This window comes from Plectropomus leopardus, chromosome 8, assembly GCF_026936395.1.
Source record: "Plectropomus leopardus strain MGB_pleo_1.0 chromosome 8, ASM2693639v1, whole genome shotgun sequence".
In the NCBI taxonomy this organism is placed as follows: domain Eukaryota; kingdom Metazoa; phylum Chordata; class Actinopteri; order Perciformes; family Serranidae; genus Plectropomus; species Plectropomus leopardus.
The window spans coordinates 10,093,192-10,118,864 of record NC_142183.1 but is presented as its reverse complement, the minus strand read 5'-3'; the positions used below and the strand labels follow the sequence as shown (position 1 = coordinate 10,118,864).

Here is a 25,673-nt window from a genome sequence, read left to right as displayed (position 1 = left end):
AAATTAAGTTCATAAAGTTACCACCAGGAGGGAGTATTGCTTGGAAATTTATGCATTTTCAGATCATCGGCCATTTTATACTGGCAGAGATGTACTTTGTAGAAGAATCTGATTGCATCACCAAAAGCAGTACTTTTAGGTTGACTTGGGTTTCTGGTGGGTTTTTTTTTGTTTATTTTAAGGATAGTTTATATGAGATTCTTGAATAAGGAAAAGGAATATAAAAGATAAGAAAACTCAACTTTGAGGATAGTAAACCAATTATATTCAGGATTACCCTCATGGATGCTGTGTGAAATTTTTGTTTTTTTTCACAAATTAGTGTTTTTACATATTGTGAACCAGTTTCAGCTCAGGCTTAAAAAACGCAGTTGTGTCCAGTTTCACTATTTTTTTAAAAAAAATATATATAATGGGTTTTGTTTTCTTCATAAATCTTCATAAACACATGCAGTTAGGTGGTCATAAGCTTGAAGAAAACTTTGATTTATAACTCATTTTGGATTCACAGTATATGTCACAGATGAGCAGATATTAATTAATATATTTTAGGGCTGTGTTTGGATGTCTTAACTGCAGTTAATTAATAAAATTAAGATATTTGCTTCTTATTCAGTGAAGCTACAAAGGCTGACTGTTTTTGTGAGTAACATAGATGCTCTGCTGTGGGAGTGAACTAAAAGAGTGAGGTCTCACTCTGACCCTTTTTCTAGATACAAAAACATGGCTCTTCTCTGGAACAAGTCTTCAACTAAAGTACATATTCTGATAAATAATAAATGTTTTGGCTTCATTCTTAATCAGACCAAAGACTTCTGCTGCAGCATTGTGCTACACTCTCCCAGACTTTGATGTCTGATTTCCACAATTCAAAGGAAGTTAATTGGTATGGTAGCTTCAAAGAGCTGCACAAAATAACACACAAAAAGACATCAAGACAACTTATCTATACAAGTAAAACAGGGAAATATGAAATGACACATGGAAATGGATTTTTCTTTATGAAATAGAAGTCGAATTACGTTGAAAATTTAATAACAGATAAGGAGCCTGATAAGACGACCTCGAGTTTCCCAAAGTTTATTCCTCACAGCCAGTGTGGTGCAGATAAACTAAATACTGCTTTATAATGCACACTTTTGACTATTTTTGACAGTAAGAATTCTTGTACCAGACTGAACAAGAGGAATATGCTGACCCTTAAATCACACAGTGCTTGATGAAATAACAGCAGGATTTTAAAAATAAATCACTGACACATGATGTTAGTGTGAAGATCCAAAACTTCACAAAATCTGACCAACTTTCTTTATCTCTCCTCCCAATAATGGCAGAAATACCCAGAACAAACCAATAAAAGTCTACATTTTGATGCATGTTTATCTTTTGTTGTTCATTGCAGCATCAAACTGTGTTGATATAATTGAGATCACTTAACTGTTGCCTCCGGGATCTTGGCCAGATTAAACCTGTTAGGAGGCCTGAAGGATGAGAAGCTGCCGTTGGACCCCTGCTGATCGCAGTCTCTCTGTGCCAAGAGTTTCATTAAAACCACAGAGACCAGTACACCTATGCTGGAATAAAAACTGATGCTTGAACCTGTTTATAAGCATCTTTATTAGCAATATGCATCGTGTGAACACTATAAAGTCACTTACTAAACACAGCGACAAAATGTGAGAATCATCTCCCTGAAGTAGACATGGGTTCAGTTTCCATTAAAACTGTATTTTTATTTAACAAAATCCAAACTAAGCGATATGCATCCAAATGTAAACCCTACTTGTGATTTAAATTCTTCTCAGCTACTTTGATTTGCAGATTGTGGTCATACTGTGATCTTTTTAACTTATATAATGAATTGAGCCACATTCTTAAACAGTCATTTTCAGAATAAAACACGTGAGTGTTGCCTGGTATACAAATGCTAATAAGTTTTCATTTGACAGCTGAAACAATTAATCAATTTGTCAGAAGAATCAGAAATGAATCAGCAACAATTCTGACTGTTGTATTATTGATTAAGTAATCAACTGCAAGGTTGTGTTGTTTTTTGTTTTTTTTTAATAATTGTAAACCGAATATCTGAAAAGGCATTTGAAAAAATCATCCTGGGTTTAGGGTATTTAGGACAGTCATAATTAATTTTAGTAATTACTGTATTGTTTATAACCATAAATATCATAACTCTTGATAAAACAAAATATTTTATATTCCATTTTTCCATGGTCAATGGGATAAAAACAACAACAACAACAACAATAACAACAACAACAACAAAAATAATAAAAACCATTTTGCCCTTTATGTGCAGAAATTTAAGATATTGTGCATGAGCTGAATTGAAATATTTCTCTTTCAGAGATATAAATAAAGGTCAAATGACACCTATCAATATGTAGCCTGTGACTAATTTCTTTTTATATTGTAATTGCTATTATTTATTATCTAACATTTAGTAATATTATTAATATTAACATGGAAAATTCAGTAGAGATAATAGCCCCCCCCACCCCAAAGCTTTTTTTTTTTAGTTTTTTACATTTTTGTTTTCAATTCAAAACTTTATAAAAAACATAAAAAAACATATGAATAATATTAACATAAAACAAGGGAGTAAAACATTCTCTCTCTCTCTCTCTCTCTCTCTATATATATATATATATATATATATATATATAATTTTAAATTATTATTATGTTTTTTATTTTTTATTTATTTATTTTTGGTCTGTCTTCTATGGTTGTATGTGTACATATATATATATATATATATATATATATATATATATATATATATATATATATATATATATATATATATATATATATATATAAAATCTAACATTTTTAATTATTATTATGTTTTTTATTTTATTTTTATCTTTTATTTATTTATTTTGGTCTGTCTTCTATGGTTGTATGTGTGTATATATATATATATATATATATATATATATATATATATATATATATATATATATAAATTTTAATTATTATTATGTTTTTTATTTTTATTTTTATCTTTTATTTATTTATTTTTGGTCTGTCTTCTATGGTTGTATGTATATATATATATATATATATATATATATAAATTTTAATTATTATTATGTTTTTTATTTTTATTTTTTTTATCTTTTATTTATTTATTTTTGGTCTGTCTTCTATGGTTGTATGTGTCCGTCCATGATTTAAGGTCCGGAGTGAGCGCTCTCTGTAACACAGACGATCTGTGCGGCTGCGCGGCTCTCATGCCTGCTGTTGTATCTGACTCCGGGAGGATGGACGGTGTGTCGCTGGGGTGAGTTGGCTCAGCGGTGGGGATTATTTAGTAAAGCTGTGATTCACGCTGCTTCTACATCTGTTGGATGAACATTTCACCTCACATGACATGTCACCGGTCATAAATCCTAAAGCGGACAGCCCGCGAGCTATCTGTTAGCGCGCAAGCTAGCATTGTTGACTAGTTAGCTTCGGTAAGTTAGCTAGCATCGCTGGCTGCTCAGCTGATGCAGTCAAGCTGCTAAACCAAACTCCAAGTTAACATGCAGACATTAAAGCCTCGCGGTTGTTGTTTCAAGACGGCAAACTAAACGTTATTTGGCTCCTAAAATTAATTCTTACTTCGATGTGAGAAACGATTTGTGGCAGTTAACGGAAGCTATCAGAGCCTTATGTTAGCGGTGAAGTTAAATGATTAGCAATGCTAACAGTTAGCATGCCAACTGTCGCGCAACAAATTCAAAACAAACAACCAATTTTATTAAACTTTTTGTCATATTTGGACAAAAAGAAACCAGCTGTGTGTGACCTGTAAGAGTCGTGAGTGTGTTGATAGTTTACGGACTTGTGCTGTTTTGAGTTACAGTAATACTGTGGTTTGTTTGAGCTGTATTTTAAACTGTGGACATAAATGTAAAGATAAGCTACAGTATTGTACACTCACAGTGGATACAGTCATTTGTTATTTTACTTAAAATGTGACTCTAACCATTTGAAACTTGGACTGACATCAGTTTTCTCAGACGTCCTTTAATTGCATTTAATCCGTTGAAAACTGAGCAAATTGATGTTTGTTGAAATGTGTTTTGAAAGCGCAGCTATCAAAGACAATGAGCAACCTGGCAAGAAATGAGGAAAAGAAAATGACCAACAAATTAAAATAAATTAATTCTTGTTTTTATAAGGAGAAAATATTAGAAGATAATTATAAAAAAAGATCAAAAAACGAGGAAATGCCCAGAAAACGATATTTTTTTTAGTTACCGTTTTTGGTTTTTACTTTTTTTCCCTAAAAAAAATTCAGGGAATTTTCTTGAGACTTTTAACTTCTTACCATATTTTTGACAGTAATCTAGTCAATTTGCTCAGGTATCAAAGGGTTAAACCAAGCAAATGCTTCATTATATCAAGTCTCGATAATGTCCCTTTTTTCTGCCACCTGCTCTCAGGTAATTGCAGGACACATTTGGTTACTCAATATTTTTATTATCTTTGCTGTTGTTTATATGTAAGTTACCCTTTCTAATGGAAGGCTTGATAACATCCTTCTCATCCATTGATTAGTGGTTGGCCTGTGAGGCCTTTTCCTTAAAAGTATAATCCATTTTTAAGTGTAAAGCAAGCTAAGGTCTATGGATGCTCATTAAACTTTTCAACTGAATTTTAACGTTGACAGATGTTTTAAGATTTCATGTGGCTTGGAGGGAAAAGTATCAGTTTTTTTTCTGCTTTATGAAACATCGCTAACAGGAAATGTTTTTGTTTTTACTCTTTTCTTTGTGTACTTGTCTGAGTAGGGCTTAAATGAAAAGGCTTGCAATTTTCTGTTTGGTCTACAAATCCTGTGAAAAGAAAACGAACAATTAGTGTATCCCTGTCATTGATTAGTTTAAGTGTAGCCAAAGTCTGATATTCCTCTGTGTTGTGGACAAAAACACATCAGTGGGCCACATATTTGCTTTGAGCTTTGATTGAGAAAAAAACACATTTGATATTGTTTGAAATAAGCAAGATTTTTATGTTGTTGTTTGTTAAACAATGTTAAATTTACCAATAATCGATCAAGGGAAGTGATTACAATTTGCAACCCTAGTCTGATTTCAATGACAAGAGATGTAATCCAGTCTAAAGTTTAAATTGAATAGAGTCACACAATAGAAAGACGAAATGTTCCCGAGCCTAACAGCTTTTTGCCTGAATAAACCACAAATGACATCACTCACTCATTAAAGGGGGCATCATTATAAACATTGTATTTGTCTTTGTGCATTTTTACACATTACTTTTCTTTCATGTAATGCCTGAAGATGAATTTTGCATCATATGTAAATTAAGTTATTTTTGCTCATGTTTTTACGTTTCTGTGAACACAACTATTGTTTTTTTCACTCAGTCCCACAAACACCTCCCTGTTGCTGTTAACATTCACTGCAAATGTGCATCAACCCGTTGCTAAATAAAGTCCCTCGCAAATGTAACTTGTGCTCCTGCATAGCGTTTGTTAAAAACTACAGAGACCAGCTGTTTGAGGAGATTATTTTGCTTTTTTTTTTTAAAGAAAAGACAGTGCCACAGACAGGAAAGAGAGGTCATTAAGTACTTAACATGTTAAGTGACTAACATGTTATTGGTTTTGGTTTTGTCGTGATGTTTCATGGTGAATATGATTGAAGGATGTTCGGCAAAAATGATGTCATACAATTATGTTAAATTCAGCCAGGATTCTCACTTAAATAAGCATGCTTAAAAAGGTTATTTAGTCCGGTTAAGACATTCATAAGAGTGGCGCCCATTGGTTTAATTCATTAGCTCTACAAATAATAAATATAGTAGTTATTAAGATATTATTTTATGTCTTATTTAGGTTAAAGTTATTAATGATCCAGTGGGTGGGGAGTGGGAGTTTGGGTAGGAATTTGTTTCAGATGCATCATATTGACGCTATTTTCTTTTTTGTGATATATTTGGAAAATAAAAAAAGACCTTGAAAAACAAAACAAAACCTAGAGATGATCTTTTAAGTAGTCTAACTGTTGGGTCGCAATTTATCTCCACTGATCCAGACACTGCCTCTCATGTCTCACCAGTCTGGTGGCCACACCGGCCTCGCCACGTCCAAACTGCAACACGGACTCAGAGGAGGACGCGGTGAATGGAGGGATGCACACGTTCAACCAGACGCACACGAGGAAGGCTTTCCAGCTGATGAATGACCTGAGGAGGTGTGTTTCTGACTGTGTCTTTTGTCCCTACAGAAAGAATTAAGCCGGTTTATACATATGACCATTTTACTTTGACGTGTCATTTTTTGGGGTAAGTATGTGAGGAGGTTTTTTCAGCTCTGTCAGACAGAAAAATAACAAATAATAAGTAATTCTTTGGATTGTCTGAAAATGTCACCACAGTACTGAATTACTTCTGCAACAATCTACCTTTCATAGTTTTCTCGTTGGCTTTAGTTTCATAGAAAAACTTGCATCTCAGTGGTCGATCTGGTTTGCAGGTTTTTCCCTCAGAATAAAAATACAAATGCTTCCTCTTGTGTTTCTGAAGTAGTAAACCATTTCAGGAGAGGCTGAGATCCAACTTCATGATCTACTAAGAGCCTGAACACAAGAGGAAGTAATGCAGCTGCAAAACATGTCAGATTTTCTGATAAAGCTGTTTCTAGATTGAAAATAATCCTGCGTTCTTGCTCTTTTAGGGCTATTGCTACAGTCTTTGTTTTCACATAAAACACTGAAAAACAACACATGCGATGTACTGAACCTCATACAGAGGTTTCAAAATAAAAAATGACCAGACTGCGATCATCCACTCAAACACACGGTTACATTTTTAAGGATAAAATCAGAATAAAAGTGAAAAATGGTTTCCTTGTTGGTCAGTGTTACAAAGGGGAAAAGGAAAATATGAAAAGTCAGACAAGACAGTTTATGATTAGTATGCCACACTTGCAGGGATTACAGGTTTACCTGGCACAGGTCCAGGGGCCCAAAGTGTCAGGAGTACCCTTGGCCCTCACTTGCAACATGTCACTGAAATTACAGACAACAAAGAGACCTAAAACGAGCAGAAAGATAATCAAAAATACGAAAAAAAGATGCAGAGGAATTGTCAAAAATATCAATGAAAAACAGACAAACCCACCACAAAGTCCGTGTCTTGTTGCTGTGTAGGAGAGGTGGTGGGGCCTTTTGCATATCTGTACTCAGGGGCCCATTGTTCTAAAATCCACCCAAGCTTTTGCCTGACTGTGATACTGAAACGTGAAACCTCCAACTGCATCAAATCCATATATATGTATTTATATCATGTAGGAGTTTTAAAGTACAACCCTTTAGATTTAACACCTTGTTCGGCACATTTTCTGGCAGCCATACTTGGCTTTAAAGATGCTCCCTTTTCTTGGCTTGTATACACACATTTTATTTTTTACAGCAGCAGTTATCACAAACAGTTTCTCTCTCACACTCTGTTTCTTCTCGTACTCCAGTAAAAAGATGCTGTGTGACGTCCAGCTGGTGGCGGGGAGTGTTGAAGTGCCAGCTCACAGAGTGGTCCTGGCGTCCTGTAGCCCCTACTTCTGTGCCATGTTTACAGGTACAAACACACACACACACACACAAGGTGGTCTCTGTGACATCCGATGTGTGTGTGCTGACATGTCCTTAACTGTGTTTGTTTTGTAGGTGATATGAGTGAGAGTAAGGCCCATCAGGTGGAGATCAGAGAGGTGGATGGACAGACTCTGAGGAAGCTGGTGGACTACATCTACACAGCTGAGATCGAGGTCACAGAGGACAACGTCCAGGTGAGTGTGTGTGTGTGTGTGTGTGTGTGTGTGTGTGTGTGTGTGTCAGAGAGTGTTTTTGACACGGAAGGGAGTGAGAATGAGTTGTTGTCTTTTTTCTTGTGTTGAGCTTTTACCCTATTTCCAATTTGAGTTTTGCTTTAAGATAATTGATGTCGCAGGTCAGCAGCAGTAAGAGCATTAGCAGGATATTAACCCTTTGATACCTGAGCAAATTTGCTCGAGTTCTTTCAAAAACACAGGAAGAAGTTACAAGTTATGAAAAACAAACAAAAAAACCAACCCTGGATTTTACCAAAAAATGACAGAAAAAAGTTAAAAACAAATAAAAACAAAAATTGAGGACTGGTTGCTTTAACTCTTTTGGCTTTTCCCTTAAATTTCAGACCTACCAAAATGAACCTACCTGAGGAGCAGGTGTTTTATGACATGAGATGTAAGAGCTGGTCGTTTGTGAGCTGTGTGTTGCTGTGAACGCTCTGCATCTGAGGCCTTGTTTTTCTCAGTGGCATTAACTCTGGGTAGCTGCATGGCTCTGGCGCAGGGTTGAATAAATGCAGCAGGATCAAACTGCAGGCAGGATGCTTCCTCTGATTATTAGCACAGGAAGTGTGCATGGAGAGAGGCAGGAAATCCTCCCACTGTTAGCAGCGTGCCCGCCTGATTGGCTCACTGGTGAATGTGTGTTTTGACTACTGACTCATTTTCAGTAAAAGATTGTTTTCAGTCTTCAAACTTTGTGTTTTCACTGCGCAATACATGAGTTGTTTGTGCTGCCCTCAGTCCTCTGTGTGTGTGTGTGTTTGTGTGTGTGTGTGTGTGTGTGTGTGTGTGTGTGTGTGTGTGTGTCTGTGTCTGTGTCTGTGTCTGTGTGTCTGTGTCACAGCTGCTTTTAGCAAAGGTTTAGTCAGCCTGATGCTCCCTTTTAGAAGACATAAGGCTTCAGGGCAGCTGTGCGCAGACTGCAGAGAAGACAGTGACAATGTACAGTCAGAGGACGAGTGTGTGTGTCGACAGAGACTGTCTCACTGACCCAGTTAAGTTTATGTGCCGGGATGTAGCAGCGGGTGTCTCTGAGTGGGAGCATCGTGTTTTCAGAAGTACACTCACTGCCTGCATCACTAAGTGATGGACTAAAGCCCGTTAAACACTGCATAAAAATCCTGCTGACACTCACTAACATCTGACTGTTATGTATAATGGGAAAGGTTATTATCAGCATATACATCCGAATTAAATGACTTTGCATTAGTCACAGCTATTTGTCACCTCCGGCTCTGATCGGCATCGATGGAAACACAACACCTGGAGGAACATGCTAATTTTAGCTCCTTAACAGGTGCTTTGATGCGGCATCACAAATTACAATCTGTCTCTGTCAAAGCAGGCAAACATCGATCCAGTTCAGAAAGAGAGACTGAATAAGTAAGAGATGTATAAAGAGAAGAAGGGGAGAGAAGGGGAATGACACACAGCAGAGGGCCACAGGCCGGACTTGAACAAGGGCCGCTGCAGAAGCATCAGCAATATGGGGCGCACGCTCTACGAACTCAGCTAGAGGTCGCCTCCACATGCTAATTTTGATGGAAAAGGGGTACAACAGACATTTAAGCTGCGTTTGGATGTCCTCGAGTGAGAAGATGCATTAACTGCAGAACTTTATGTATATCGTTAGTGTCATCTTATATTATGTTTCTCTTATTTTAAAATTTTGCCATGTGAAGCCCTTTGGACAGCACGCTGCTGTTTTCCCCAGGCTAAGAAACCATTCATACTGGCACATTCCTGACACATTCCAGTTAGGCTAACCCTTCAGCCTGAGGTTTGCAGGCCCTGCTCCGGAGCCGGGTTATCCCCTGAAAATGGACTTAACTCAGGGCTAAAAGTTTCCAGTGTGAAACGAGACTGTATATTAACAAAAAAATTTCGGAAGGTTAAAATAGCACACATGCACACGGGATAATGGCTGGCTTGTTGGCCAACTTGCCGGACTGATTGGTAACTGCCTGGCTGGTTGATTGAGCAGTTAATTAATAATTATACTGACTGACCAGCAACATTGTTGAAGTAATGAATTTTTAGGTATCTTGGTAAACTAGTAGCTAACTGACTTCCAGCTCCTAAATCTTTGGCTGTGGGTGATAAATAATTATGCTTCTTAATGTTATTTTTTAAAACTTTTTGCATGTTTGAATCTATAAGATGCCCCAGAACATGGATACCTGAGTCGGTTCCTTTCAATAAAGTTTAGTATCGACTTTATGTCTGTGTCCTCACTGCAGGTCCTGCTGCCAGCAGCGAGCCTCCTCCAGCTGATGGATGTTCGGCAGGTTTGTTGTGAGTTCCTGCAGTCTCAGCTTCACCCCACCAACTGTCTGGGCATCAGAGCCTTCGCTGACCTGCACACATGCACGCAGCTTCTCAACCAGGCCCACGCATATGCCGGTAAGCTTCTCGATGTTCACACCACAGATTCTGAGTCATCTTTTCACTGTATGTATATGTGGTTTGTTAGGTGGAGGTACTTTTATGTAATGGTTAGTTTCACCAGTCGTGAAAAATGCCATGTCATGTTCTAAGCATGAGTGTTAGAAAATCACACCACAGACATTTATGCATGTTAAAATTTAAGTTTTGGGTGATGTTTAGTCTGTGGTGTGTGTAACCCTGCATGTTTGTGTCTCTCAGAGCAGCACTTCACTGAGGTGGTGCAGGGAGAGGAGTTTCTGGGACTTTCTCTGCAGCAGGTGTGCAGCCTCATCTCCAGCGACAAACTCACTGTTTCAACGGAAGAGAAGGTCAGACAGCACGATGGACACACACACACACACACACATACATCATATGCCTCATAAGCTCAGCTTGGCAGCAGACGTATCCAGAGGACAGCACGTCTCTCTGTCAGTCAACAGGGCGAGTGTGAGGGAGCATCTGTGTGTCATCCTGCCGTCAGCAGCAGCAGTCAGAGTGACTGAGACACAGAGGGACAGTGTCATACTGTTCACTGTCAAACTGGCTGCCACAATCAGATACCAATGAATTATCTGCTACAATTTATTGGTGGGTTGATCAATAAAAATAGACACTAAGACCCCCACGTCTTTTTTTTGAAATATTCATTTTAGCTCAGTCAGTGTTTTCACTGTTACAGTGTTGGAGACACCGTTAAGGATGTTGAGCAATAAAACAAGACAATCTAAGGTACCAGGGTGACAGGAGGAGAAGAGGCTTTTCGGACCCTCTCAGCTGTGTTATATTTAAAAAACGCAACAGGAGAAACATTTAGTGACTTATTTAGATCATCAGGGAAAAGGAGGAAATATATTGTCATTTATTCCCATCCTCGATGCTCTCAGTAACCACAGAACAAGCAGCCGTCAGGCCAGTGTCTCCCACTCTCTCTCCTCCTGCACCAGGTGTGTGTGTGACAGGCGGACAAGAGGAGGCGCTGCTTGCGGTGTGAGTTCAGGTGTAGTGAGTTTCCAGTTCGGTTGTGTTGAAAGAATAAACTGATATCTGATGCTGGATTCCTTCCAGCTCCCAAAAAGCAGAAAAATATGTAAATATGCAGTTTGCAGCAAAGCCGTTACTTAGGGACTGTTCTGTAGCTGTGCTGCTTCCTGACATTCTGGGGAAAGATGGGCAAAAATGCTTTTGCTCGCTGGCAACTTCATGAAAATACTCTGGCGTGGAAAGAGTTAATAGAGGAGTGAGATAGGCCAAATTTTTTTGTTTGTGTGGACTCAGTTCTGTGCCAGATTTTCAGTATGTGAAGAAAAGGGATGTTACCAGTCAAATACTTGGTATTGGTGTGGTACTGGCAGGGTTCCCAAAGTCATGGAAAACCTGTAAAAGTCATGGAATTTCACAATCACAGTTTCCAGGGTTGGAGATGTTGTGAAATTGTCAGAAAGTGGAAAAGTAATTTAATTTAATTTAATTTAATTTTGCCGTGTGTAATGAAATTGTTACAGTAATCTTCCATGGATAATTTTCCATAAAATGTAACAAAACTGCTTTTTCATTTCCTCTAGCTGTTGATGTACCGTAACTCTAATATGTGTCAAATTTTGACTATGTTTTGTTACCATAAGTACTTTTCTTAATTTTCTCGCTACATAACATAATTTCTAACTGGAACTATGCTTTGAATAAAGTTTGAATCTGATATGTTTGAAAAACGCAGGGCAAGGAGAAAACAATATTATGGGTCCTTGAAAAGTCATGCATGAGTTTTGAAATGTTGTCCATTAAAATGTGCAGCAACCCTAAACTGGCCAACTGCAGTTTCAGTTTGTGATTGCCCAAAGATTTTCATGTCATCAGTACTGTGGTCCTCTCTACATTTTATACTTAGGCTGCTGTTATTTATGTGTTGAGTTATATTCATTTAACTTTTTTTGCAACGTCATTGATGCAAGGGCTGCATTGAGTGTGGAGTTATAGCTAGTATTGCACACTGGATATATAATTCCTTTGTTTGTTTAAATACTCAAATTTGAACTTTGGCACAAAGCTGCAGTTTAAATGTGATTTTAAATGTTTGAGTGGTGCTGACCAATCAAAAATACCAGTCAATGTTCTGTGCCACAAAAAAGTTGAAGTAAAAAAAAGCAGCAGTAATGCACACTTACAACACTGATCAATTTTCCTCTTTGATCCAGATAATATAAACGGCTCTGTGACCTGCAGTCATAGAAAAGGACCCGATTAACCATAATACAATATGTACCTGAACCTGATTGGGTCTTGGGTCCTGGGGTACGGGTATTTGAAGTTGTAACTTTATTTTGTGCAAGACACACAGACCCAAAACAATGCAGTCTCCATCCTTTTAGCAACACATACATTTTATTATGTGCCTTATTTTATTACATTTGACGTGTCTGTGTTTCTGTGGCCTGTGAACGTGAAGTGGGAGTAGCACGAACTGTGTTGTTGGCAAACGATTTCTAGTTTGAGTTCAGACATCAGCTAGTTTAAAATGCTGGAAGAGAATAAAGTGGTTGAGTAACAGCCCTCTTTCCCTCAACTGCCATCGCTGTTGTTCCTTTGTGCACAAAGGCGGGCACTCAGCCGCCCGTCTGTCTTGAGTGGAGCTGCTCCACAGGCCAACAGGGGATGATCAAGTGTAAATGTGTGTAAATCTATCGATGTAAAGTCGTAGATTTTGGTTAGAAAAACACGTAGGACAAAGGTCTGTCACCTCTGTTATGCAGATGTCCCGCTGGGTGCAACTGTGAGCAGTATTTCACTTTGAAAGAAGTCGGTATCGACAGCTCAGACGATGCAATTTACACAATCAATGAGTTATATCATCTAAATGGTGAGGCGTGTCAAATCATTTCACCGTGTCTCCAAACCTTTGCAGTGACGCATTAGTTTTAGCTTTGCATTTCCAACTTATTTCACTTACACACACAACTTTCTTCACCCTTTTTTTCTTTTAAACAGTGTTTTAAACAAACAAAATACTTAGATTCACAAGTAATTGTATTTTTAAGTGCAAAAAGGACAAAGAACATTACTTTGCATAAGAAATCAGAATCAGTTTGAACAATCCCTGTAAGCATTTTGTCTCCATTTTTCTTAATATTTATTTTTCTTATCCAGTTACGCTGCCGTCTGACTCTCCTCTCCATCTCTCTCCCTGGTAGGTGTTTGAGGCGATGATTTCTTGGATCAAAAACGATAAGCCAGCTCGTCTGGAGTACATGCCCAAACTGATGGAGCACGTCAGACTTCCACTGCTGTCCAGGGATTACCTGGTACAGGTAAAAGAAATTCTCTGTTCTGCTTCACCTTCTCTGCATTCGTCACCACTATTTTTCACTTTTGGCTGTCTTCTGCATTGTTGTGTATGTCGCTCACGTAAAATACTCTACTAGTCATAGACAAAGGTTTGCCTGAATGGTCAGTCAAGAGTCTCAGTCTTCAAGATCACATGATATCTATAGAAATAACTGCAGTAAGTGACAGACTACAGATGTTAGTCCTCTGAGTTTTTAAGAAATCTCTTGTATGAGTTGGAAATGAATCAAGATCTAACACCAAGTCTAGTTGCCTACTACATGCAGACATGCGAAAAGACAAACAAGGTCTAAAAGTGCACCACAGTGCCTCAGTTGAGACTAAAATTGAGTGAAGCTTATATTTTTTTCCTTTGGAGCTTGTTAGATCTGATAATAGTTCACTCTTTGTTCTTAAAAGTCACGCATTGGAGAAACCTGGTTCCCGTAGTCAGGGTAGGGGATTGGTGAAACCAGAATTTCTCTGGCACGTAAACAGGAAACTGTGTTTCTAGTGGACTTTTTCCAGCAAGTGAATGATAATAGATTGACGACAGGAAAAGTAACAACTAAAGTCTGACTAAAATTAACACACAGTTCCCACGGATCCTTGAAATGTCCTAAAAGGCATTGAATTCATTAATCTAAATCCTTTTCTTTGTCTTAATCAGTTTCTGATCTCAAATAATTTGCAACATCTATTTTTTTGTTAAATAATTTCACAAATTCCTTTCTGAAACTCATTGGGAAACACAAAATCGCCCAGAAAACTGTCCAGAAATGCCAGATATTTCTCACTTCCGTTGGTGAACCAAAGAGATACCTTGATAATATATTATGTTCATTGTCTTCCATGTGTACCGCTCTAAAAAGGGTTTTTTTTTTTTTAAACATTTGTTGTAGATAATTAGCTTTTTCACTGGACAAAAAAATAAATGGGCAAAATAAAATTGTCTTTCTTCAGTTTTGGTTATTAGAAAATTGTTCTTTAAAAAAGTCTTAAAAAGTCTCCTTGCCTTAAGCTACAGAAACCCGCTAACACACAGTATCCTCCAGAAGTTTAATAAGTAAGTTTTCCATTGTGGAATATTTGTCTATTGACAATAGTAACTTGGCAACTCAAATATATTTAAATGCACTGTACGCATCCTATGAATCCTGTGTAATAATTTTGTTTTTCAGACAAAGGTGAAATTTGCCCAAAATTTTGTTTCCGTTTCAGATTGTGGAGGAAGAGGCTTTGATAAAGAACAACAACACCTGTAAAGATTTCCTCATAGAAGCAATGAAGTATCACCTGCTGCCAGCTGACCAGCGGCACCTCATCAAGACAGACAGGACGCGACCACGAACTCCCATCAGCATCCCAAAAGTACACAAACACGCACACGCAAACGCACATTTTCACATGACAGTTGGACATGTAGCACAAGATGTGTACTAGCCTTGTAAAAAGCAGCTGTATCAGCTGTGTATTTTCTTTTGTAAACACTTACTGTATTTTAACACACTTAGTATAATTCAGATGTCTGACACTGAAAGTGTGCGTGTGCAGGTGATGATTGTGGTGGGCGGTCAGGCTCCGAAGGCGATCCGGAGTGTGGAGTGTTACGACTTCCAGGAAGATCGATGGTACCAGGTAGCCGACCTGCCTTCAAGACGCTGCCGGGCAGGTCAGTCTGTGGTTCGTAGAGCTGCATGTGACTGAATGAAAGTTTGACTAGTTTAGACAGTATGATCCTTTCGTGAAGGTCAGGTAACATTGACCTGTTTCTGTCTGTCACTGCGTCCAGGTGTGGTATCCATGGCGGGCCGTGTGTATGCGGTAGGGGGGTTCAACAGTTCCCTGAGGGAGCGAACGGTGGACGTGTACGACGGAGTGAGAGACCAGTGGAGTGCGGTGGCGAGCATGCAGGAGAGACGCAGCACTCTGGGAGCTGCTGTGCTCGGGGATTTACTGTACGCCGTGGGAGGCTTTAACGGAAGTATAGGTACACATTTACACGCTAAAGGACTTTGCTACTGCATCTACAGTAGTTATTAGTAGCAGGTTTATATTTTTATTTCTGTCCAGTGTAAATAAACATTCTTGCTCCTTCACAGGTCCAGAAAATGTGTTTGAAAATTTTCAAGTCATGAAAAGTTAGTCTGAGAAAATGCTCCGACTAATTGACCAACAGTCATTTTACAAATTAGTACAATAATTTTGTGAAGAGTTTCTTGAGAGTTATCGGTTGTCCAATCACAACTGATTTTCAAAGATATGAGCTGTATAATTCTGTTATTTTGTGCGAGGCTAAAACAAGGAAAACAAAAGGTTTTTAAACCCTAAATTTTCTAATTCTACAGAATTTGTTAATGTTGAGGCTTTGAGTGATGAGATAAATTATTTATAGCCTTTTTCTGAGATACTGGATGTATATTAGTATTTCAATCGATGACTAGGACATAGCGATAAGATTGGAAATAATAATAATATTAATAACAACTTTATTTATATAGCCCCTTTTAAAACAAAGTAACAGAGCGATTGATAGGATTTTCTGTGATGAAGTTGAGGAACGGAGACACCGGTTGAAGCTACAATCAGGAAACGTTTATTACGAGCGCTCGGGTCGATACAGAAACGAAAGAAACATGCAAGCAGCCGTTCATCACAGAACAGAGAGAAGACAGCGGTATTTGTGCAGTTGTCATGACGTAGATGGTTGGTATCAATTACTAACATGTCAGATACTAAGGTTCTCTTGAGAAGTGAGGAATGTGTTTGTGTTACTAAATTTACTGGCACTGGTCCATCTCAGGTATCACGGTCAAACATAACTTGCAGGCACTAAGACTTTACCATATAGAGGTAGGTATTTACTTGAGGAAGACATTGAGGTTTAAACTAACTGTGGAGGATGCATCATCCTAAAAAGACATACTAACAGCGCTTTACAGTAAAAATCAAATAACAAAAGTAAATCAAATCCAAAAAACAAGATAAAAAAACAAGATAAAGAATAATTTTATTATTTACAACAAATACTATCCGTTAAATTAAAATAATTATAATAAATCTTTTTAATTTTTGCACTTATTCTTGCACTTATTGCACTTATTCTTCACTTCCTGCATTACTATTACAAAATAATTAATGATGAAGTCATCTAACACACCAACACAACAGTTCCTGCACATCTGAAGAATGAAAAAAGTGCAAAAAATATTGGATGTATACTGGGAAACCAAAGTACAGTTTTAGTGGCATCTAATTACAGAAGAAAAGTTCACTAAAAATATACAAATTCAGTGAGAAATGTCTGGAGTAAAATAAGTTAATGTGTGAGGAGTAAGTTTGCACTTGACTTGTTTATCAGAGCAGAAGTGCTGATTTAGTTATCCTGTTCAGTAGTTTCAGACGTATTATTTCCATCCGGTTTAGCATCTTTATCTGTTGAACAGAATATAATTGCTTGCAGTAGCAGAGCTGCAGTGTTAACAGAAAACACAAGAGACACGGGAGCCTTTCTTCTTCTCTCCTCCTCAACTCATCGAGCTGGAGACAAAATGTTTACACCTACAAACGCATCAACACACACACACACACACACACACACACACACACACACACACACACACACAGAGAGTCTAGCCTGTTAATGTTATTTAATCTAATCTGTTTGCCTTTCTGTTCTTCTTACTCCTTCAGGTTTATCCACAGTCGAAGTGCACAATTATAAAACCAACGAGTGGATATACGTCGCCTCCATGAACACCAGACGCAGCAGTGTGGGTGTAGGGGTGGTCAATGGTAAGACAACAAGTGTGTGTGTGTGTGTGTGTGTGTGTGTGTGTGTGTGTGTGTGTGTGTGTGTGTGTGTGTGTGTGTGTGTGTGTGTGTGTGTTTGTGTGTGTGTGATAGAGAGAGAGAGAGATATTGGCAATATTGTTTTACAAACATTTGTGCCAATAAAGCTAATTGAATTGAATTTGAAACTGAATTGAGAGAGAGATCTGGATTATATCATGTGTCATTTCAATTGAAAGGACAAAATTTAAATGTTACATATTTTAAAGGGATAGTTCACCCCCAAAACAAAACTACATGTTTTTCCTCATACCTGTAGCGGAACTATTTTCTTTCTTCTGAACTCGACCGGCCAACCGTATCACGGTGCAGGAATAAACGCGCATCTTCTCATGGATGAGAGGCTCGTCGCGAGATGGAAACATTAATGGCGTTCTTCTTTGAGCTGTAACGTTAGCTCGCTCAGTGGTGTTAGGCGAGTGCCTAACACCGCTGCCTGCTTCCTTCTGTGCAGTGATACGGTTGTCAGGTGTAGTTTAGCAGAAAGAAAATAGTTCCAACATGAAACTGCTCACAGCAAAGGTCTGTGGATTATCTTGGGTAACTGTGAAAAAGAGACATCGCTGTTTTCAAATATATTTTTTGGCGCTTTGAGCACCACAAGCCGAGTGCCCTTTAGATTCATTATATTTGAGAGAAGGCAGACATCTCCGTCACTTAACTCACACTAAAGCAGTTTAGACTGATGAATCGCACTGCAGGTAAGAGGAAAAACGATTATTTTTAATTTTGTGGTGAACTGTCTCTTTAATGTCCTTGTGTGTTTGCATCTGCAGGCAAGTTATATGCAGTAGGAGGATATGATGGAGCGTCCCGTCAGTGTCTCAGCACAGTGGAAGAGTACGACCCTGTCGCTGATCAGTGGTGCTACGTAGCTGACATGAGCACACGGCGCAGTGGAGCAGGTACACACACGCACACACATATTCTACCCTACGTATATAATACACACACTCAAAAAAGATACAGCTTTGACTGTGGCTATTGGAAAGAGATGCACACTTTTTTACACTGGAAATAAACTGTCATTAGATATTGTCTCAATATTATTAACATCTTAATTTATTTATTTAATTCATTTATTTTAAAGACTTTTTTGCCTTTACTTGGTAGGACAGCTTAAGTCTGAAGGGGGGAGAGAGAGGGGATGAGGGGATGACCTGCAGCAAAGGGCCGAGGTTGCAATCGAACCAGCGGCGGCTGTGGCGAGTACATAGCCTCTGCACACGGGGCGCCCGCTCTACCAACTGAGCTACTGGACGCCCCAATATTATTTTTCTATTATTGTGTTCATGTGTAGCAGATAGAGTGTAGGTCAGCCTGGCACAGACCCTGAATATAGAGCTGGATTACCTCATTAGGGTCAAAGCAGCCAAACACAGGACGTAGATTACACTTAATGATACAGTACTGAGCTTTTGCCAACAGTTTCCTGCACAGCAGCAGCACCACCTGGTGGACTTGGTCTGCAATTGTAGGAGCAAAAATCATAGAAAGAAGTATTATGGTTCATTACAGTGTGCTGACCTTCACCTTTGGTTTGCAAAAATATAAATTATACGTTTATCCTGTGTGTGTAACATGCATATTCAAATCTAAGTTCTGGGATTGTTTTGTAATTTATTTTTTGTCCAGGAGTGGGTGTGTTGAACGGTCAGCTGTACGCAGCAGGAGGACATGATGGTCCTCTGGTGAGGAAGAGCGTGGAAGTGTTCGACCCACAGACCAACACGTGGAGACTGGTCTGTGACATGAACATGTGCCGACGAAACGCAGGTCAGATAACGACCACAGACGCAGAAACCTTCAACCAGCTGTCGCATAAAAGCCAGATGCTGTTGCTAACAGTTACTAAGGGGGGTGGGACTTAGAAAGGGGTCAAATTAAAAATGAATAAATAAATAATCAAGATCAGGACAGCCATAAACGTAATGGCTAAAAATAGATAATATGTTAAATGGCAAGAAGACGTTTGAGGATTTTTTAAAAATGTACAACTCTCTCCTGAAGGCGTCTGTGCCATCAACGGACTGCTGTACGTGATCGGAGGAGACGACGGCTCCTGTAACCTCTCCTCCGTCGAGTTTTACAACCCGGCCACGGACAAGTGGAGCCTCATCCCCACGAACATGAGCAACGGACGCAGCTACGCAGGTTAGTCTGGTCATCACACCGAACACGGTCATATTTGGGATGTTTACAGGACCTTAAAAAGTCTTAAAATGTCTTAAATTCAGTTGTGTAAATATAAGGCCTTAAATTTGATTTTTTGAGGTCTTAATTGACACAAATGATCTAATTTCAATTTTCCATTGTATAATTTGTTTTTTTGTCAACATAAGTCAGGCTCTTCTGTGTGAAAAACCTTTTTTTTGACCACTAAACCAAATATTTTACTTTTTACTTGCATGGATCTGTTGGCAAAATGTGGACTGTAACACCCGCTAACGTAATAAACCACAAATTTAACACAATTTTTTTGTAATAACCTCTCACATCTGTTGTGGATGAAAATGAAAAGTGATCTTTGTGGTCATTGTTGTTTGTTTATTTATACACCAGCCGATGGATTCGAGTCAGCTCATTAACATAACCAATCCCTGCAAATTTAATAGCTATTACATTTGCAGGAAATCACGTATTACGTTTTTAGAGGGCAACTGCTATTATGTTTGTGGGAACTGTGTTGCGTTTGTAAGATTATTACATTAAAAGCTGCAGATTTGCATGTATGGGCTGTTATTACGTTGGTGGGTGTTAAATTGATTAACTGGACTCATTTTGAAAACACATTCCCACATTAAACCTGCAGGGGACCACTTATAAACTATTTACATTTATTCACCTGCAATGCTTTAATCAAAAGATTATTTGTCCAAAAATTAGTTTTAAATTTGGCTGAAAATAAACTTGAAAAGGTCTTAAAAAGCTCTGAATTTAAGTGCCTGATCCCTGCAGACACCCTGTCGTTTTCTCTTCAGGCTCAGGTTCCTTTATTTGTATCCGTAGGTAAATTTTCTCTCTGTGACGTTCACATGATTCTTCACATTTGAGCTGCTCACGTAGCTGCTCCTCTCTCGCTCTCCTCTCACTCCTACAGGAGTCGCCGTGATTGACAAGCCTTTATGACCTGAGGCCTCCCGCAGCAGCAGCTCTGCGTCGGCAGCCGACTCCACCGAGCCTCACACTGACGTCTGAAGCTCCACAGGCAGCAGAGAAGTAAACGCTGTCCAAATGGACGGGACGCCCTCAGTCCTCCCTTGACTTAATTAAGGAGGCAACTTGAGGAGTTTTTTGGCGCTAACCGTGGTTTCGTTGCGTTGTGCGTTTCTAACTGTGAGATCTCGACTCTTAAAGGACGCTGTTGCACTGGATGAGAAACGCGGCAGAGTGGGCTTATCAGAACTTTGTCTTGCTGAGTTTTTAAAATGCCAAGCACAAAACAAAAGGCTGTATCAGCTGACGTGAGACTCGGACGCTGGTGTCTGAGAGACTCTGACGGGCCAAACGCAGCCGAGTTTAGATGATGGCGCTCATGTGACGGGCTGCATCAAATCTGAGAAACTAAATACTTCAGAACAGCAGCTCGCTGTTTTCTGTGCGCCTTCAGTGTTAACGGTATTGCTGTAGTTATCAGGGCTCTGCAACACTGGCTCGTGATTGGCTGTTGCAGAAGAATTATCCAAAGTCCTGGAAACTGAGCACGCCCGTGAGACTTATTTTTTAAATTATGAGACTTGCCACAGTTCCTAGAATATAAATCAGCTTACAGCAACTATTTTTGCGAAATTGTCTGTTTCCTGCGCCGCTCGTCAGCAGGTCCGGCTGCTGAATGGTCGTTTGGTTCGCAAATCAGCTGCTGAGTGTATTTGCTCTCAACCTGGACGCCTGGACCTAGAGGGCCGCGAGACAATTTTAAGAATGTAGAAAACATCTTATATGCAAATCAGCTGTTATATTTAATATTTTTGAGATTGTTTTTAAAGAGAGCCACTTTTTGTGGCTTCCAGTTGATCTGATTCGACGCAGCAGGACTTGAGTCGACGCACTACTGATGCACTGAACGCTTGCACTGACAGATGCAGACCGGCAGGCTGGCTGTCTGACTCACTGATCGGCCGAGCCGGACGTCTGCCGTCTCTCTGACTGACCAACTGGATGACTGACCTGCTGACAGACAGACGGCCGCTCAGCCGTCTGTCTTCGTTACTCACGGGAGAGTTTAGACTCACCACTTAAAGGCCAATCATTTCATCAGAAATTGGAAAAAAAAGAAGAAAAAAAAACGTGCCAGTTCTGCTGATGGTAATAATGCTGGAGTCACATGGTGTTTTTATCTCTTTCTGCGCGTTCGCTGACGGAGAGCGTCAAAATGCACTGTAGAAATCCGACTGTAACATTCTAATGTTAGAGATGCAGGTTTAAGATTTTCTATTTATTGTTTTGGGACATTTGATTACAGCATTAATCAGAGTGAGGTTCTCATTTCATTCGCTCAGCCTCGTCGTCGTGCTTCGCTCTGCGCTCCGCTCACATTCATCGGACGATGATGCTGGCTGTATTTTAGCTGTGCTTATTTAGCTGGTGCCATAGCTTTGGAAAGACAGAGATTTATAGGAGCTGCTTCATGAACCGAGTTCTCCGCCGAACTTTTCATTTCTGCCTGCAACCTTCCAGAAATCGTGGACGCTATCGACAGTTTTCACAGCCTCGTGACAAAAAGTGAAACACTAACACAAACTGTTTTTTTGGATGTTTAGTCAAATTTGCAAATCGTGTACTTCTTTAGTCGCACCTCATATAGACTGAAGAAAGTGTTTTTCTTGTCTTCCAGGAAGCTCGTTTCAGTTTATGTGATCACAGTTTAAAATGACTTCATTTGCGAACAACATGCTGAAATTATCTCTGTGAATATTTTGTTTTTTAAGGAAGTTTCCTCGCTCGCTTTTCCTCATTAACAGACGGGATCTGAAACTCACACTTTTAGTTCGTGCAACAGCAATATTTTGACAACATTTATTATTTAAAACAGAAAAACCTCTTCACTGAGTGCTCCAAAATACTCAGAGTAAAAGAGTATTTAGCCATTTATTTCTGAGTTTCACTTTATTGTGCAGCTCTAATTAGATCTTCTTTATCGACTCAGATTTCAAGTCCTGCTGTGTTTGAAACTCCTACATTAGACATTAGGCATTATAGTAACTAATAACTCATTTTCTGACACTTAACAGTCATCGTCGCTCATGATGAAGACGTGTTGAATGAAAGGTGAAATTTTTCCTCTTTTTTTTATAAGACGAACACTACCTTTTTGTTCCTTTGTGGGATTTTTTGAGAGCACTACATAGAGCATAAAATGCTCACAGAGAATCTGATACTTAAAGTGACGGAAGAGAAAACAAACCCCAATCGCCAGAGTAGATGTTGGCATGTACGTTTTAGCAAACCATGGATGAGTTTCATTTTCTGTCATGCAGCAGATATGTTGAAACTTTATTTCTTTACAGTTCTGTGTTTGAACTTTGCTGCGGTTAAACTGTGATTAAATTAAGGCACAAAAACAAACATCACGTTTGGGCCTAAAACACCCACATTTGGTGGAAACATGATGATGATTTGCAAAAAGACATCAGCTTGTTTTTGTTTGTTGCTTTGAAAACTTGTCTGTCGCTTTGCAGGTTTTCGCCTCACACCCTTTTCCCGAAAATTAACCCCTAATCCATCTCGCTGCGCTGTCACACCGTCCGCCATCGCCTCCACCTCCTGATGACAGAGTGAGCTCATACTCTGCTTCATTATAGAAATATTGGAAAAACGATGAAGGAAAGTGCTTACAATTTGCTGCCATAGTACAAATGTAACGTGTCTTTGGTTTGCAGAAATGTAAAATGCCAACATTTTCTTCGGTCGACCGGGCTGAAACGATAAACGTACTGAAGGCTGATTTCAGGCACAGCAGACGATGTTTAAGCTTCCTATCCGCATCTGAACCTGCGATTTTCTTCAAAAAGTAAAGAATGGAAACCCGTAGCTGCCTGGACTGCAGGGAAAATGCATTTTTCAGTCTAAAAACACTTTTATACTGTAGACAATAATCAACATGAAGTTCTAACTATATGCAATCTGATCTGACGTAGACGGACTGACACAAACAAACACCAGGAGGGTCGAGATTCAGCGTTCATTCTTGACATGGAAACAGGAATTGATAAAACGATTTCTCTAAAGGTCGATTTAGTAACTGTTCTGGAGCTTTTCACCGAATCGAATTGAATAGTTATTGTGAAGATATTAAAACGACTCTAAGAAACTTTTTCAGGGCTCCTGATCCGTGCTGACTCGGCCCAAAGCTAAAGAGCAGCTACTAAATTTACCTTGAAGAAACTTTCTTTTTTGTTTTTTGGTTACAAAGTATGTACGTTTTCAGAGGAATAATGTTCTTACTAAGCGCAGATGTTCTATTTTTAATATAAACTGTGGAAGTTGTGAACTAAACAGTTGATATTGTGAGTTTATTAACAGTCGTGTGTTTGGAAGATCGTTTGGTTTGTTGAACTTTTATTCAGAGGTGAAGTTTGTGCACTGAACTTACAGCCGATCTGTAAACCTTCAAACTTGAAATGATTTAATTTAACAACGAATACTAAGCAGGCTTATTTTGCAAAAAAAAAAAAAGGCTTCTGTGCGTTTTTGTCTGAAATTGTAAAATTATGCAGTTAGCACTTTAGATTTTTTTGTAACACAGTCGTTTACCCTTTTTCCACCGACCGAGCCGTCGCTCTTGAACCGCTTCTGTTCGGGATTCTCGAATCTTTGGTGCTTTTTATCGTCAGGGAACGACTGTAATCAAACGTGTCGTTTTTAGAGGGCGTTGCATGATGCATGATGCACGTAAACAGCAGCACCAAGACCTCAGATTACATGATTACCTGTTAACTTTCCAAAAACAAGCACAGACCAACTATGAATGAGACCGCTGCCGCTCTGACCTCTCCGTCGTTTAATATGACACCGATGTTGTCACAGTCGCACTTAAAGTCAAGAAAAAAACGTCTATTCTTTGATTGTTTTATATTGTTATTTTTGTTCCAGCTGAGAACCGAATATTTACGTTCTGAACCAACTTATTTTTGGGCAAAATGCTCTGATCGTTCAAAATGAGGAAATCAGGAACCAGAACAAAACCGGTTACATGTTGGTGGAAAAGGGTATTCGTGTTGAATAAGAGTTTTCCTTTAAGAACATGATGGCGTTTTATACAAATGTGAACAGGAGTAACATACTCCGGCTTTTTTTGGGATCTCTGACACACTTTGACAAGACTCTGCAAGTTATAGTTCGAGTTAAGATGTTGCTTTGATGGAAATAACTGAACAATAGACAAGTAAATGACATAAAATCATGTCACATATTAAAGGTGCAACTTTGTCGAATGAAAGACAGCAAAAATAAAAGTAAAAAATATGATCTATTTCAAGGAAAGAAAATTTATTTTTAGGTTTGCAAAATCTTTCCTGCTTCCTCTGTGCATTATATCCTGAATTATCCAAACTTAGAAATATTGAATTTTTATTATTATTCTTTTGGATCTTCAAGGACCGTCCTTAAAGTTACTGCAGACGGGCCTCCAAATTATTGTTTTTTTCCCCTTTAAAAAAATGTAAATATATCTTTAAAAAAACCCAAATAATTAATTAAGCGTTTTAATTTTATTTAATCTTTATTTATACAGGTAATCTCATTGATACACGGGGTCTCGTTCTCAAGAGAGGACTATTTTGGACAACATAAAATATAAATTAGTTACAGACAGATTTATCAATATAGTACGTACAGCATTTAAGTAAAAGTGCCAGATTAAAAACACTAAAAACAAGAACAAGTGTCCAAAAATGCTTTTCCAGTGCTGTTAAAAGGAGTTTAAAATTATTACTTTATACAGCATATTTTGCCTTTTGCAGCATCGTATCCTTGTGAAAGTGTAGTTTTTGTTATTTCAAAAAACAAACAAAAACCCATGGTACACGTTTTGTTGTCTTCACAATTATTGTTATTTAGTATTTAATTCAAAATTTAATTGGGTTTTTCAAATTATTGAAAAATAATTTCATTATGTACTGTTACTATAACTGAGGACACATTTTAAGTTGTTAGTGAAAATTAAATTGCTCCAAAAAACGTTTCTGCATTATTTTTAAGTAATTTTAATGTTT

At 38.5% G+C, this 25,673-nt stretch overlaps 1 protein-coding gene across 2 annotated transcripts; it reads left to right on the top strand.

The window, feature by feature from the left end:
- Positions 1–3,194: 3,194 nt before the first annotated feature.
- Positions 3,195–24,927, top strand: klhl3 (kelch-like family member 3). Of its 2 annotated transcripts, none has more exons than XM_042493181.2 (15): positions 3,195–3,303; positions 6,092–6,226; positions 7,501–7,607; positions 7,697–7,818; positions 10,101–10,263; positions 10,507–10,616; positions 13,476–13,592; positions 14,830–14,979; positions 15,163–15,280; positions 15,401–15,598; positions 17,302–17,403; positions 18,237–18,365; positions 19,096–19,236; positions 19,471–19,614; positions 20,561–24,927. In XM_042493181.2, exons 1-15 carry the CDS (start codon positions 3,254–3,256, stop codon positions 20,587–20,589), a joined length of 1,815 nt encoding a protein of 604 aa, XP_042349115.1. In that variant the 5' UTR covers positions 3,195–3,253; the 3' UTR covers positions 20,590–24,927. The 2 variants fall into 2 exon arrangements, with proteins under 2 accessions (XP_042349115.1, XP_042349114.1); XM_042493180.2 differs by having other exon boundaries at positions 3,219–3,303; positions 6,068–6,226.
- Positions 24,928–25,673: the final 746 nt, after the last annotated feature.